General features: G+C 40.8%; 1 protein-coding gene across 3 annotated transcripts in view; it reads right to left on the bottom strand.

Moving 5' to 3' along the window:
• Positions 1 to 7: 7 nt before the first annotated feature.
• ULK4 (unc-51 like kinase 4) overlaps positions 8 to 14144 on the bottom strand; it is a 220806-nt gene continuing 206669 nt past the window's right edge. Inside the window, exons 34-35 of one of the 3 annotated variants that reach the window (XM_069859965.1) lie at positions 3170 to 3258; positions 8 to 300 (exon numbers count right to left, since the gene is read on the bottom strand). In XM_069859965.1, the coding sequence (XP_069716066.1) occupies positions 216 to 300; positions 3170 to 3258 (174 nt within the window). In that variant the 3' untranslated portion in view covers positions 8 to 215. The remainder of the gene's footprint in view (positions 301 to 3169; positions 3259 to 14144) is intronic. The other 2 variants (XM_069859966.1, XM_069859967.1) reach the window with 2 other exon arrangements.

The raw sequence follows: 14144 nt of genomic DNA, 5'->3' as shown, positions 1-14144 counted from the left end.
ATTCATCCTCACAGGGGTTTAAAAAAAAAATAACCTCCCCACTCCTCCAAAAAGTAGTTTTCCTGCCTTCTGGAGCCTCTGAAAGTCACACGCATGTTCATACACAGCTTGCTGAATTAGTTACGCCTCCTCTGCTCAGTTGAAGATGTTCCTGCAGGACGGAGGTGCTGAGGAGCAGCCACAACTCGTGCTTTGGTATGCCGGTCAAAAATAGTTCACTTGGTCCTCTTGATATTTTCATGTCCCACTGTTCTCAGAATTTCAAATACCAAGGAAGCAATGGCAACATTAGCGTGAGAGCTAGGAATGAAAAACCATTAACACTTATTAGACATTCTCAGGTGAAAACATTTTGTTCAAATCCCACATTTGTCTTTACACCAGAAAATTCTTAATAGCTACTGACTTCCCTTGTACCCTGCTTTTCTGGTATGCAGCAACACGCAACTCGTGATTCTGCCCTGTAGCAAACCTTGTATAAAAATGAATTTCAGCTCAAATTCACAGTAGTCGCTACTTCACTCAAATTCCTCTGTTAAGATACAACTCGTCAGGCTCCTCCCCCTGAACCCACACTCACTTAGACTTCCATCTTGATGGGAAAACATGTTTTCACACATCCAGTACTGTCAGCACAGCGTGACCCAGGGCATTGCACCTCCTGCAAGGAGAACCAACTAACTGCCCCCACCACAGCCGGGGTGAGATTGAATGGTGGAATCTTGCTCCTTTTTTGCTTCCTTGACTAAGTTTTTATTACATGTATTTTGCCAGTTCACAGGAATGAGTCAGGGGCTGGCTTTTTTACAGCCTACCATCCTTCATATGTAATTTAGGAAGGACACTAGCAGACCATTCTGCAACTTCCTTGGTTGCTGCTAATGACAAACACCTACTGACACTCCATGTTTTGGGGAACACAGAGCTAGCTGGGAAATCCAAATGATCGGTCCACGTGATGTAATTTAATGTCTTAATGAGCAGGTGTTTAAACCAGAAATGTTAGTTATCTGAAACAAATTCATCTTGGCAACTGTCGTCACTGGAAAAAAAAAGCTACGATCTCATATTTTAATGAGTAGATTTGATTCCACGTGGCTAGTCAGCAGAATGGGTTGTTTATGTGTCACTCTCGAACTGCCTGTTCTGACTAGCTGAGGATATCACAGAGAAGAGTTTGGCAATCCAGGGCTGCTACACGACAGCAGCAGAGCACCGAAAGCCGCTTGCAGTCCCGGCAGTGCCCCTCTCCCGGCACGCGGCTGCTCAGCTGCCTCCTTCCACCACACAGACAGAGCGGAAGATTAGAAACCTGTCTGCAAAAAGTGAGCAAAGCAAAACCACTTCAACTCAGTGACAATATGTGGGTGGAAAGGCCTAGGAGTTTAGACTACTCAGAGGATGGCTTAGAGCCAGGATCTCACGCGTAGCCTTCTCTAAAATGTTTCCAATTCTGTGTGAGTTACAGAGAGGCTTCTTAACAGAGTTCAAAGCACAGGTGAGGAGACTGAGTCACAAGGCATATTCTAGGAACGATGCCCATCTTGGGAGATGGTAGAATATCCACAGTCTCCATAAATAAAATGGCCATTCAGCTAAAGCTGATTAAGCCTGCTAACCCCAGGCTCCTCCTGCCTGCCCTTCGCCAATTTATCCATGTCTGAGTCCATTGCAGCCCCAAGATGAGAGCTGAATCCCTCTCAAGTTTCTTTTGGAGGCAAATGCATAGTGACATGCATCCCACAAAGAAGGAGAGGAGGGGAAATCAAATCTGTGACCTCTCAAGAGCTCCCCTGTTGCTGCTGCAGCGTGGGACTCTGTACAGCACAGGAACTTGGCTCACCCTAATGTATCAAAACGCTTGTCATCAGCTAGAGTTTGACCATCTTATGTCAAATAAGAGAGAGCACTGTTTATTTTGGGCTCTGTTGGTTTTCTGAGTACAGGAATGTATAGCTAACAGACAATTAGCGGAAGCCAGAAAAGCAGACTCAAAGACAGCAGCTGGGCTGCCTAGTGCATCTAATGCCAACACGCTAAAAAATAAAGTGAAAACTAGCTCCAAAAGAAGAAAACCCCATCTCTCTTCACGGTCATCTTCAGTGGTGGTGCCAGTAACTCCCTTGGGGAGAGCTGACATTTTATTTTAGTTAGATAATTTAATGTGTCATAGAAAAACCCGTGAGTCAGCAGCTGAGTATGCAAGAGAGATGCAGAGTGTTCTCAACAGGTTTGGTTAGTCCTCGGCATGCATCTCCTTACACTCACCATGGCCTGACATTTCCTCTCCACATCTGCCTACATCCCCACTTCCTTCCAGCACACGGTACACCCTGCCATAATGTCAAGGAGCCAATTTTCCCAAACAACCGACCCATATAAAGCCTGCATTTAGGAGCACAAAGAGCACTGAAAAGTTTACCATAGTGTTTCAAAAACTGATCTATAAGCTACAATTTCTCTGTGAATTTTAGTGAAACCAGGAGCGAAATGCTGCTTAACAGCCCATGGCAGGAGTGTAAAATTTCTTTTGAGGGGCAGAGAACAGTAATTTATTCATTCATATGTCCAAGGGGGATTAGAGGAGGGGAAGTCTATGGGAGATGAGCTGAGGTATGCCTGACTTGTTTGGATTAGCACCTCAGTTCTTACAGAGAAGACCACAGCATTCCCCAAAGTCTTCTCAGAGAAGCCACAAGTATTCTTAAACAAAAGTAGTTCTGTTCCTTAGCTGTGCATTGGAAAGTAATCAGCTTGCAAAGGCACCAAACACAATGACTTTAAAACAGGACACAAACATCACATTGTGCATCTAGCCCACTCCGCCAAGAACCACCAACCAGTATCCGGTTATAGAGGCCAAGCGTTTGGAATAAAATAATGGATTTTAAAAGGGGGAAAACAAGTCAACACGTGCAGACATGTTGAGTGGGACTGCGCAGCACACTGTGGGTAACCACAGCTGGGATCAAAGCACGCTGCCGCCACGCCAGAAAAGTTGGCAAACTCTGAATGAGAGAGTTTGGAGGAGAACAGTGGAAGGAGGGGGGCAAGGGACAGAAACCTGAGAAGCTTGTACTGCACAGAAGGTGATTACAGAAGACCGGCGCAGACAAAAGAGGCAAGCGCTCTCAGCACTGGAAATTCCTGGAAGCCTGAGGGAACTCACCTGGTAGGTTCGGCCAGGCTCTCTAGAGTTTGAATAAGAATATCGCCATCATTCTTCAGGCTCTCCCAGCACTTCTTGTTTGAAGTTATCTGGAACAAAAAGAAAGAACCGTTATCAAAGGCTTAGCAAGAAATTCCACTGTCATTTTTTTGTGGGGTGGGGGAGAGCAAACAAGTTATAGCCTTTATTGCAACTGTAAATGGAATGTGTTATTAAAGAGACCCAAGAGGAAGTCCCTTTCACTGAACAGGTTTGAGTTTTAGGCACAGACCATCTAAAATGTCTTGGCTTACTTAGCGATATTCACTACTCTTTTTCTGAGTCTCTGTATGCGTGCAAATTCATACATCACAGTCTGCCAACCCTGATTTCACCCCAGTACCAACACAAATACAGGCCCCCTTTAACGTGAATGCCAGGGAGATCTTGGGGAGGCAGTCATTTTTGTTTCTCAGTTCAGGGAAAAGAAAACCAAGCTTTTATCAGCCTTCACATCAGGATGCATGGGGTTCCTCAGACAGGAGCCAGGTTAAAATAACCACAACATAAGCAGTTGTCTCTCATCAATCATCAGGAATATACCTGCACAGAACCATAATGCACAGAACAGGGTACTGAGTGATTGAGGCTGTACGCGAATCCTGAACACAGCTGGTTTTGCTGCTGGTGTGTGTTATCACGCTAATCCATATTGACTGGTTTATTGTTTCTCTAGCCTTAAGCAGTACAACCACACAGCTCCAAGCTGCCTCCTGACCAGTTAAGCAGGTGAATGGGCAGGTCACGGAGGACAAGACAGGCAGTCGCAGGGCACTGTGGCACAGACAGACATGGAATACTTTGCAGCTTGCCGAAGAAGCTCTCATTTCTCAAAAATTTACTGAAGGAAGGTATGCATGTCAGCTCCTGTTTGAGAAGGTAAATAAATCTCAGGCAAAGAGAAAGGAAAAGAGGAGGACCAGAGCAACTGATTATTCCAATACCAGAGCAGTTAATGCTTGAAATGACAACTTCTAATCCCAAAACCTGGCAAGGACTTTAAAGCTTTAGCATGCCATGGCTGGCCTTGTTTACCATTGATCAAGCATCTGGGCAATAAACTTCACATTTCTCTCTTAAATTACAAGAGAAGCTCTATTTACAGTTTCCATCCCACCGTAATTTATCAGCAGCGATTCTGCAACAACTGTGTCACTACATCTATAATCATAACATCCTGTAGTTAAGCAGGAACAGGGAGCTGTCTGAAGTAAACTAAAATGTATCCCGTGTGTTGGGAAAAAACAGTGATGCCATTACCTCAGTACAAATCATTGGTAAACCCTGATTACAGGTCATTAAACCTTTTTACTCTTTTGAGGTTTGTATCTGACCCTTTCAGTTTATATTTCAGTAATCCCTTCTTCTTTATTTGTCACCCATTAGATACCCAAGTTTTGTAATCTGGTTTCTGAATGTGAGAACAGAGACAACATAGTAGCAATACAACAGCAATACAAGGAAAAAACTGCTTTCACCACAAGACATGGCTTTTCACTTCTAAAGAGAGCTCATGCTTCTACCAAATGCCTTCCCTAACTTCTGCAGCTCATCAGCTGCTGTCATGTTTTTAGCACTTGTCACAGTCCTACCCCTTGTTTATCCTGAACACTTGAAAGAGGTCATGGAGAGAGGAAGGTCACTAAAAACTGGATCGCGTGCTACAAAACTACAAGGTCAAATAAAGGCTACAGATATCTCTATTTCTAATACACCCTAACTCTTGGGTGCTGACACCTGTCCAACCCTCATTGTCTTTTAACAAATTACATTTTTGCATTGTACTCAGTCAGAACATTCAAAATATGCTGAATAATAAAATCTGGTATATTAATTTTTTTCTTTTTAGTTGTAAACTGCTGTATCTAAAACAATAACTTAGTCCAGCTGAGTCACAGGGTCTGACTATAAGCTTGCCCGTGTTGCAGCATGCCTTGTGTCATTATTAAGAATACATTTCTGTGGATACGATGCATTTGAATGTAAGGGATTAAAACAGTTCTATATGTACAGAAATCACAACGGACAGAACAGAGGGACCCATGAGATCATCTACTCCATCTTCCTATTATATATTTCACTGTTTGGATCAGCTTTCAGCCACAATCAAAGGATGGTGGCAATATCCATCCACAGGGGCTACTCCCCTCTCTAGTAAAATGCTTCAATAAGATACTTCCAATAAAGGTGGAATTACAAGGAGAGAGGAAGTCAGGTCTTTAATAGCATGATCAATCTGGAGACTTTTCAAATTAAGTCTAAAAAAAAAATAATTTAGGACATATTTTCTTGAGAGCACCAACTAACAGCTTCACACAACCCAAGGGATGTTGGAGAAGAACAACCTCATCCAGCCGGCAGTGCCACCTGCATGCACAGAGAGCCTGTCTGGACAAAATGTGGCTGTACTGCACGCAGCTGGAGTTTCCACACTCACTCTTGATCACTAATGTCCAGAAAATTGCTTTCCGTCTACCACCAGAGATCCACCCCATGGTCTTGGGAGAGGATCAATGCTGCAGTAGCAGGAAAACTGCAGGTTGAATACGGGGTGAACTGCGAGTGCCCTGTAGCCAGCTCAACCGCAGCTGCCTCTGGTTTTTTTGTCAATTCTCCCATGCTGTTACTGCTCTGACCTAGCGGCATTTATTTGCCCTTTATATCAGTCTGTGTAGCAGATCTGATTGCTCCCCGAGTGATCAGGAGGCTTCTCGCATACGGCAGATTATATCCTGCACCACATGAAGCTCATGATAAGTACTGTCAGATCTCAGGAGTGATTGTTTACTTTCAAAACCTAAGATAAACCTTTATCTATGTTTCTTATTTAAAATTTGTTCAGGTTTTGTCTTCATTTTGTTCCATAGATAAAAATAATTATGTCAGGACATAAAACCATCAGTAACCAAACTTTTAGAAATTAATATATTTTTTACTCAGCTCATAATCTCTTCCCTCTACTCAGCATTGCTGTATCTTTTATCCACACAAGTTCTAGTCCTCATTCATTTGGAATTTTAACAATTTGTTTGATGATCTCTTGTAATTTTGCTGTTTGTTAGGGCTGGCTACAACACATATTCAATGATATAATCAATACCTATACCTTTAATTAAAAATGTAATTAAGCCTCAGTTTATTTGTACACTCATTGCAATTTAACAAGAATTTCAAACCAGCTTTTGTTTATTAAGCTAATAGCCATTCAGCAGCTTTCATCTCTCCAATTCTATTAAGCAAGTATGAGCCATAAGAAACAATTGATACGTAAAGATCAGTATTTTCTAAAAGTTAGGATAGCTGTTCAAGAATTATGGCACCGCTGAAAGTGACTGCAGGAAAAGATACAACATGAAACATTCGCTTGAAGATCATCTTTGCTAATAAACTGAGGAGTCGTGGATTCTTACTTAGAAGTGATTTTTGCAACTCAAGTTTCGAGAAAGCAGGGAAACCTAAGGGACAATTACTTTTCTTAAGGCCGTTTTCATAATACTGAACTGCTTTCTCTGATTAGTCATACCTCACATTTTGTAATTTATAAGAGTTAAATGACCTAAGTAGTAAAGTACTCTCTCAAGTTTTGAAGAGAACGAAATTCTGCTTTGTTGAGGTTTCAAGTAAACAAAAAGCTTGATGTCTGTGACGTTAACTGGGAACTAATGCAAAATATTGATTGGGTAAAAATAAGCAGTTCTTTATTTGAAGCTTTTTTGGTTGAAGAAAGGCCTCGGGAGCATATTTAGCTGTACTTCAAGTGTTAACTTCTCTGCTGGAGATGTTTACAATTTCCATGCTCAATGGATGCTTTCCTACAAGCCATCACCATGCCTGAATACACAGATACAAGCAAGGCATTTCATAAATGCTCTTTCTTGCAAACCTGCTTTTTCTCTTTCCCAAAAATGTTCAATATTTTAACCTCATAAAATGATGCTTCCTTACTTTTTTCTCAAAATTTAATAGAAGTAAGCTAATTACCTTTGCAGGATTGGTTAGTTCAAGTTCTTGCTCAACTTTACCAACACTGTCTGAGAGCAGCTGCACGGGTAACCCGGTAACTGCTGGGGGCTGGTTTATCAGAACCACCAGATCCTCATAGGTCCAATATTAGCATCCCTTGAATATCTACAGATGCTTTGGATAAAGTACCACTTACCCCCAGCTGGAGGCTTTTCTGTGAATGGGAATTGCATCTTCAACTAATACTGAGGTGAACCCATTCACCAATGCATTTTTTTCTCTGCACTAACTGGGACCCCGTGTAGGATATGAAATACATTTGATATTTTTTAAAATTGAGTTTTCAGAATAAAAAGAAAAAATAATAATTAAGCGCACTCCTATTGCCCTCTAGACACTATTTCAATTAAAGTCGTCTTAGAAACTGCTGTCCTTGCCATTTAAAATGTGCATCTCAGACTTCTATTCCATCTTCAGCTGGTTGAAGGCACTATCACTAAGACACAGAGCCTTTCATGCCCACCCAAAGCTGCTGTTTCAAATGCCATCTGGACTGGTGGTGACTGAAAGTTGGTGGCTATTCATAGCTGCTTTGTGTGAGCTTATTCCCATCTTTTAAGGAGCAAATGTCACAAAATACAGCGGTGTCCAAAAAATCACTACAGTTGATGTGAGACAGCACAGCAAATAAGTCAGTGGGATGATAACTTCAGAAATAAGGCACAATGCTGGGCTGAAGAAAACCTTCCAGTGTTGCAAGACATCTTTTGCCTATCCCAGGGCATTTAATGGCACCTTTCGTGACAGGCTGTCAGTGCTGAGCTGTTCATAAGCACTGCAGTAATCAGACAAAACATATTACTTGGTTTTTCATTCACAACTCATGACAACATGGCCAGAAATATGTGTCCATTCCTTCTTAATGGAGAAGCTCTATAACCAGGAATATATTGTAAACAGGGACTTGTTCAAGTGAGTGTCTATGTGAAATAAAACTATGAGATCCATTGATGACATTCAAACTTACTAAATATAAATATTTCTGTCATTTCAAACACCTCTCCAAGCATACAGATTAAGCTGGCAGTGCCCAGAGGAGATGTATCAAATAGATCCATCACTTCCTGTGATAGATCAAATGGATCCATCACTTCTGTAAGCCTACATCCTTACTTACTCTTACAAAGTAACATAGCCTGACCTTTGCGTAATGAAACATAGAAAAGTTTGGGTTGCAACGGACCTTTAAAGATCATCTAGTCCAACCCCCTCTGCAGTGAGTAGGGACATCTTCAACATCTGCTCAGAGCCCTGTACAACCTGACCTCAAATGTTTCCAAGGATGGGGCATCTACCAGCTCTCTGGGCAGCTCATTCCAGTGTTTCAGCACCTTTATTGTAAAAAAATGTCTTCCTTATTTCTAGCCTAAATCTAACCTCTTCTAGCTCAAAACCATTATCCCTTGTCCTGTCGCTACAGGCCCTACTAAAAAGTCTGTCCCATCTTTCTCACAAGCCCCCTTTAAGTATTGAAAGGCTACAATAAGGTCTTGCTGGAGCCTTCTCTTCTCCAGGATGAACAACCCCAATGCTCTCAGCCTGCCCTCATATGGGAGGGCATTCCATCCATCTGATCATCGTGGTGAACCTCCTCTAGAAAGTAGAGGCTGTAATGATTACGTTTTAGGTGTCAGCCCCTAAGGAGGAACCTCGAGCAGAGATCAAGACACCTGTGCAGCACATGGGGAGGGTATAGTCGCAGAAGGGCATGCAAACCTGCATGTTGAACACAAAATTGTTCGAATTCCCTCTCCTTTCTGCAGCTCTATTTGTTAACACAGCAAATGAAACCTCATAATCCAGACAGCAGAGACTCACAACCCTAATGCTCTTCTCTGTGTCCCCACACCAGGCTATGGGCTCTCATGCTCTCCTGTAGTCCTCTCCACTTTTCTAGGCTAGTGAAGGCCACATTTTTTTTGCTGCCGTGGCACAGTTTCCACTGGATGGGGAGAGGCAGGGAGGCTTGGATGGTTCCCACGCAGTGAGTGACTAACACCACACACAAGGACTCAGCAGAGAGGCAAGAGGCAGCACTGCTCTCCAGGTCAGAGAAGTTAAGCATGAACTCCTGCTCACCAAGGGAGTGCTCTAGCTATTAGGCCAATTTTATATCTGTGCCAGGAATTTTTTAAAAAAATGAAAGGAAAAGAGCCTAAAACAGCATTAAAATATCTGAGCTATCTACAGTGGTCTTTTGTGAGGTGTTTAATTTGGCATTGTGAGACCTGCTCTAGGCAGGTCCATGAAACTGGACCCTTCAAAGCACTTCAGTGCAACCAATTTACAGATTGTCTAATGAAAAATAATGGTAATTCTTGCCAGGCTCTGCAGCAGCAGCCAAACACCTGAGGATGGTGGGTTCACAGTCACAGAGACATTGCACGCTCATTAGGATGGCCACAAGTTATTTTTACTCTCCATAATGTAAAAGAGCTTATTCTAAAAGGGTAAAAACCTTCCTGGCACCCCCAGCCCCATCACAGAGTGCTCTCTTGCTACTTTTCTCTCTACACATGGTTTGGCTGGAGAGAAACAAACACAAAACGTCTGTGTGGGAAGAACAAATCAAGTTGGACAAGTTATATTTATGTTACTAGTTGCCAAGTCATTTGAACAGGCCTGAGCAATGTTGCTGGACCATAAAAACAAGAAATGAAAGTTACAAAAGCATGAGCGTTCCAGGTGTGCTTTGGCAAGCATATTGTAGTCAGGGATTGCAGACACACAATTACAAAGACTTTGTGGCTTTCAGAGATCCTGCAAATACATGTGAAAACAAGCAGGTATCTGTGACAAAAAAAACAACCTACATCACACAGATTTTAGAGTTCAAAAATCTTTTTCCTCTTTATGGAGAAAACTCTTGCTCCACTGAAGTCAGCAGCAAACTCCTTTTGACTTTGATAAGGCCAAGATTTCTTTCAGTGTTTTGTTTTCTTCTAATTTGTATGTATGTGCAAGTTTATTCTAAGTTCAAAACCATTTCCAACATTACATGGAAACAAATCAGGGTTTTGGCAGTTTGAAAGCTTCACTGTCTCAGGACTATTCACAGAGAAACAAGGAATGTCTCTCACACTCTGTGTAATGGTTAATTGATTTTAGATGTTTCTTGACACCTACTACTTTGAGGCTCTTCTCTGCCCTTCAGCATATACATAAGACACACAAAGGCATGTTCAGTGACTGCTGTAAAGTTGTAAAATTACCAACTCTTAAGTGGCATTGTCTAAGCATAAGAGAAGATTCATAAGGTAATTATCGAACTGAAGACCAGTCTCTTGACCACTCTTGTTTGATTTTTTGATTTTTTTTCTTTTTTAATGGGAACACTGTTCTCAGCTTGCTTTCAGGACGTACATCTTCCTAATCCAGAAAACAGTCATTATCAGTTTCCATCCTCTGTAAATAGCGAGTTCAAAATATTTGACTTAACAGAACTGGATAGGGCAACCTCTTCACATTCATTAGAACCAGCTGTCCACAACAACTTCATTAGCAAAAGTAAACTGCAGTCCTGTCTGGCAAAAGGTGCCTCACAGGAGACTTCCACATAATGTTGCAGGGTTGACAAGTTATGCATACTCATAAGCCAGCCCAACATCAGCATGACATTAAAAATAAACACTTGTCACCCTGTTGCTGGTGTTCTCGTCTGTAAACACAGGTTCATCTGTCATCTGCATGGCAACAACTCCCTGAGGTACCACTTCAGACTAGCTTCACTCTGTCCAAACAATGGTCCCAGCCAGGCTCAAACATCAGCTTTAGTAAAATGGAGCCACAAATAGAGCTTACACAAACCTTGCAGGCTCTCATCTTAAAAAGTCCTTCATAGTCTCCCTTCATCAGCTTTTCTCCTGAAATAGCTTCTGACAAGTAACTCCCAACCCCTCTTAAATGTTGATTCTTGTAACTCTTATTTCAGTGCTGTTGTCTTTTATGGTCTAATAATAATTAAACTCATGAATAAGACCCCTGAATTTCAGCATGTGTCATGCTTTACATTTCCCTGTAAAAATCACAAAATAGTCTGACTACAAAGGTTTTTTCGAGTTACATCCAGCTTTCATTGCTATGCTCCACAAGTTAGGGATGGTCTTCCTTTCTTTTCATGTTATCTAGTAAGCTCAACTTAGATCTTTGTCATATTTCATGCTATGATGATTCCAGTAATCTCAAATATTTATACACTTGCAAGGGTAATAATCATTATTACACCTAACTCATCTTCTTACTATTAGGAAAACTGGTGACACCCAGAATATATTGGAAAGTGCTGACCTTTAAATGGCAATTACTACACAGGAGAAGTATGCAAGCAGTCAAGCAGTTACCAATTTCATAAAGGCTTGCATATATAAGGATACAAACACTTGAGCACCCATGATTGTGATGCTCAGGTGAGCTGGTCAACCCTACGAGCTGCCAAGCAGTCAGGAATTTGAGGTTTAATGCACACAGCCTCCAAAAAAAAAACTTCCAACCTGATGTTGCCCTTTGTCCTGCTTTGAAACACTCCTCATAAAGGTAAAAGGCTACTGCCTTGATGAAGGCAGTGATGTGGACACATGCTGTCAAAGTTGTTCTTTGTACAGATCCATTGGTGCAATTCAAGTCTGATCTAGTATGCGAAATCTTTAGCTTCTCCTGAGCAGAACCTTCATATAGCATTGATTAACTTTCACAGAGGAAAACTGGAAAACTGGAAAGCTCATGCTCACATGGGTTACAACCTGGACTTGAACACAAGACTCCAACAACTAAAAATCTTTACAACTTCATGTTTTAGATATATCATTCCAAGAACAGCAGGAATGTGATGAGTCACATTAAGAACTAACACAGAGTATGAAAAACATGCACTTAAAAAATGAAGAATGGCAAAACCTAATTAGAAAATCACTATGAAATATGATTTTCAGCTAAATATTAAAATGTTAAACGTTAGTTCCTTTTTAGCCCCTATAGATTCGGTCTCTATTGACACATAAAATTTGGACATAGAACTCTTCAGGTTTTCCTTAAGTCCCAAACATGGATAGTCTTTCAGAAACTGAAAAAAAGAAAAAAAAATGAAGGTCTGAAGATTCTTTATTAGAGGAGAAAAGTATCATTGTATTTATGTAAAAAGCAACTAGAAATGTAAGTGACTGAAGAAGGATATTAGTCTATAAAACACTTTCTGAGGAAAATTATGCTTTATGAAGTGGTTCAATTTCCATAAAATTATAATAATTGTCATAAAAACAAATGGACTTCTGAAATCAATGCTTGCTTATTGTCATGTGACAGATGGCTCTGACTGCCTGGCAGAGAGCAAACAGCTACCTAGTTGGTCCTCACTGACCTCAAGAGAGAATCATTTTGGTCTATTCACACTTTTTTTTAACAAGCCCGGTTGCATTTAAGTATTTTTACAGCAGCCAGTAAGTCATCCATGTGCAATTACAGAGAGGAGGTCAAAAGGAAGTAATAGTGATGAGTCCAACAGATGACACAGCTAGGCAATCTCTCCAGTATTGCACTATGTAAAATTACAGTGCACTGAAACACCAAATGAGTCCGGCAAGCTTTTTGTGCCCACAGAAACAATGAATTAGGACTCCTTAATGAAAACAACAGTGATAGTCACGGGAAGTTACACTGGCCTTGAATTATGAATCAAATAAACAGGTTGCAAGTTTCACTGTACAATCCAAAGCAAAACATCTGTCTGTGTGAAAAGAAAATTTATTTGTCATTGTTGACCATGGTAGTATTACTTTTCAGACAGCTTTTGTATCTACTGATAATCATAATGGGCTCCCAATAGTCAAATACTAGCACGGTGCTAATTGTTGGGGGGTGGTCTCAGAAAGCAAACATGTTCTAAACAAAAGCATAAAAACCTTCCCTCAGGAATGCAACTCTGCAGCATGCCATCTACTGGAATAAAGAGTTTTTGGTTTTGCTGCTCTCTGAAATTAAGACTATGTCCCATATTTGATTCTATCCCCCTTGTCACTGGTATCATTAAAAAGCAGCCGTCACAGATTGACTGAATACTTCATGCCAGTTGTGAAAACAATCATGAACCAAAATGGCAATCCAAATCTGCACTTAATGCAGATGCACGTGTACTTCCAAACTTACACTACTTATTCCAAATAAACAGAATAAAATTTAATGTAAAATGACTAGTTCAACAGGCCAAATTGCAAGTAAGCATCCACAGTTACTTCAAGGGTCAACCCCACTTGCTGCATTTCACACTGTAGACAATCAGAAGTCATCAGTACATTCACGTTCTGATTTTTGTCAACACTTCCCATAACAAGTTGGGTTTGGACTCCACATGCTTCACCCTTTATGAGCCCTGCTGTTTCAGTGATACCAAGAAACTAGTGATTTGACTATTTCATAACAATCTCCCTTTCCCTAAATCAATTCATGTCTACCTGCACTTGGCTAACTATCGCAGTTTCATTCGTAACTGGCAGGAACAGACAGATTCCTGAGCAGTTCTATGCTGTTATCAATTCATTGAGTTCCAGCTCCAGGTAGCCTGTGTATAAGAGAAACTCTTTCACCTGTCCCCAACATAATACCATTCTAATGTTCTTTAAAATAATATTTCAACATATAGATGAATATAAATACTGTAGAATTTCTTTGCTGGAACTACAAAACCCAGAAAGTTCTAACACAAGGTTAAATGATTTAAAACAAAACTTGTGAAGATAAATCACCTTTTTCTCTCAATATGGTGCTTCATCTTCACCTTTTCATATCAGCTGCCATTTCTAATATGTGCAAGAAGTGCTCTTACTATGTTAGGAAGCAAAAATAATCAAGTTATTCTACTTTGTAGTCTTCTATCAACAATAAAAGACACAAACACTGTTAGCCCAACATGATTTCACTAACT

This window comes from Phaenicophaeus curvirostris, chromosome 6, assembly GCF_032191515.1.
Source record: "Phaenicophaeus curvirostris isolate KB17595 chromosome 6, BPBGC_Pcur_1.0, whole genome shotgun sequence".
NCBI classification, from domain to species: domain Eukaryota; kingdom Metazoa; phylum Chordata; class Aves; order Cuculiformes; family Cuculidae; genus Phaenicophaeus; species Phaenicophaeus curvirostris.
Note: the sequence above shows the minus strand (reverse complement) of the source record. Positions and strands in the feature narration are given on the sequence as shown.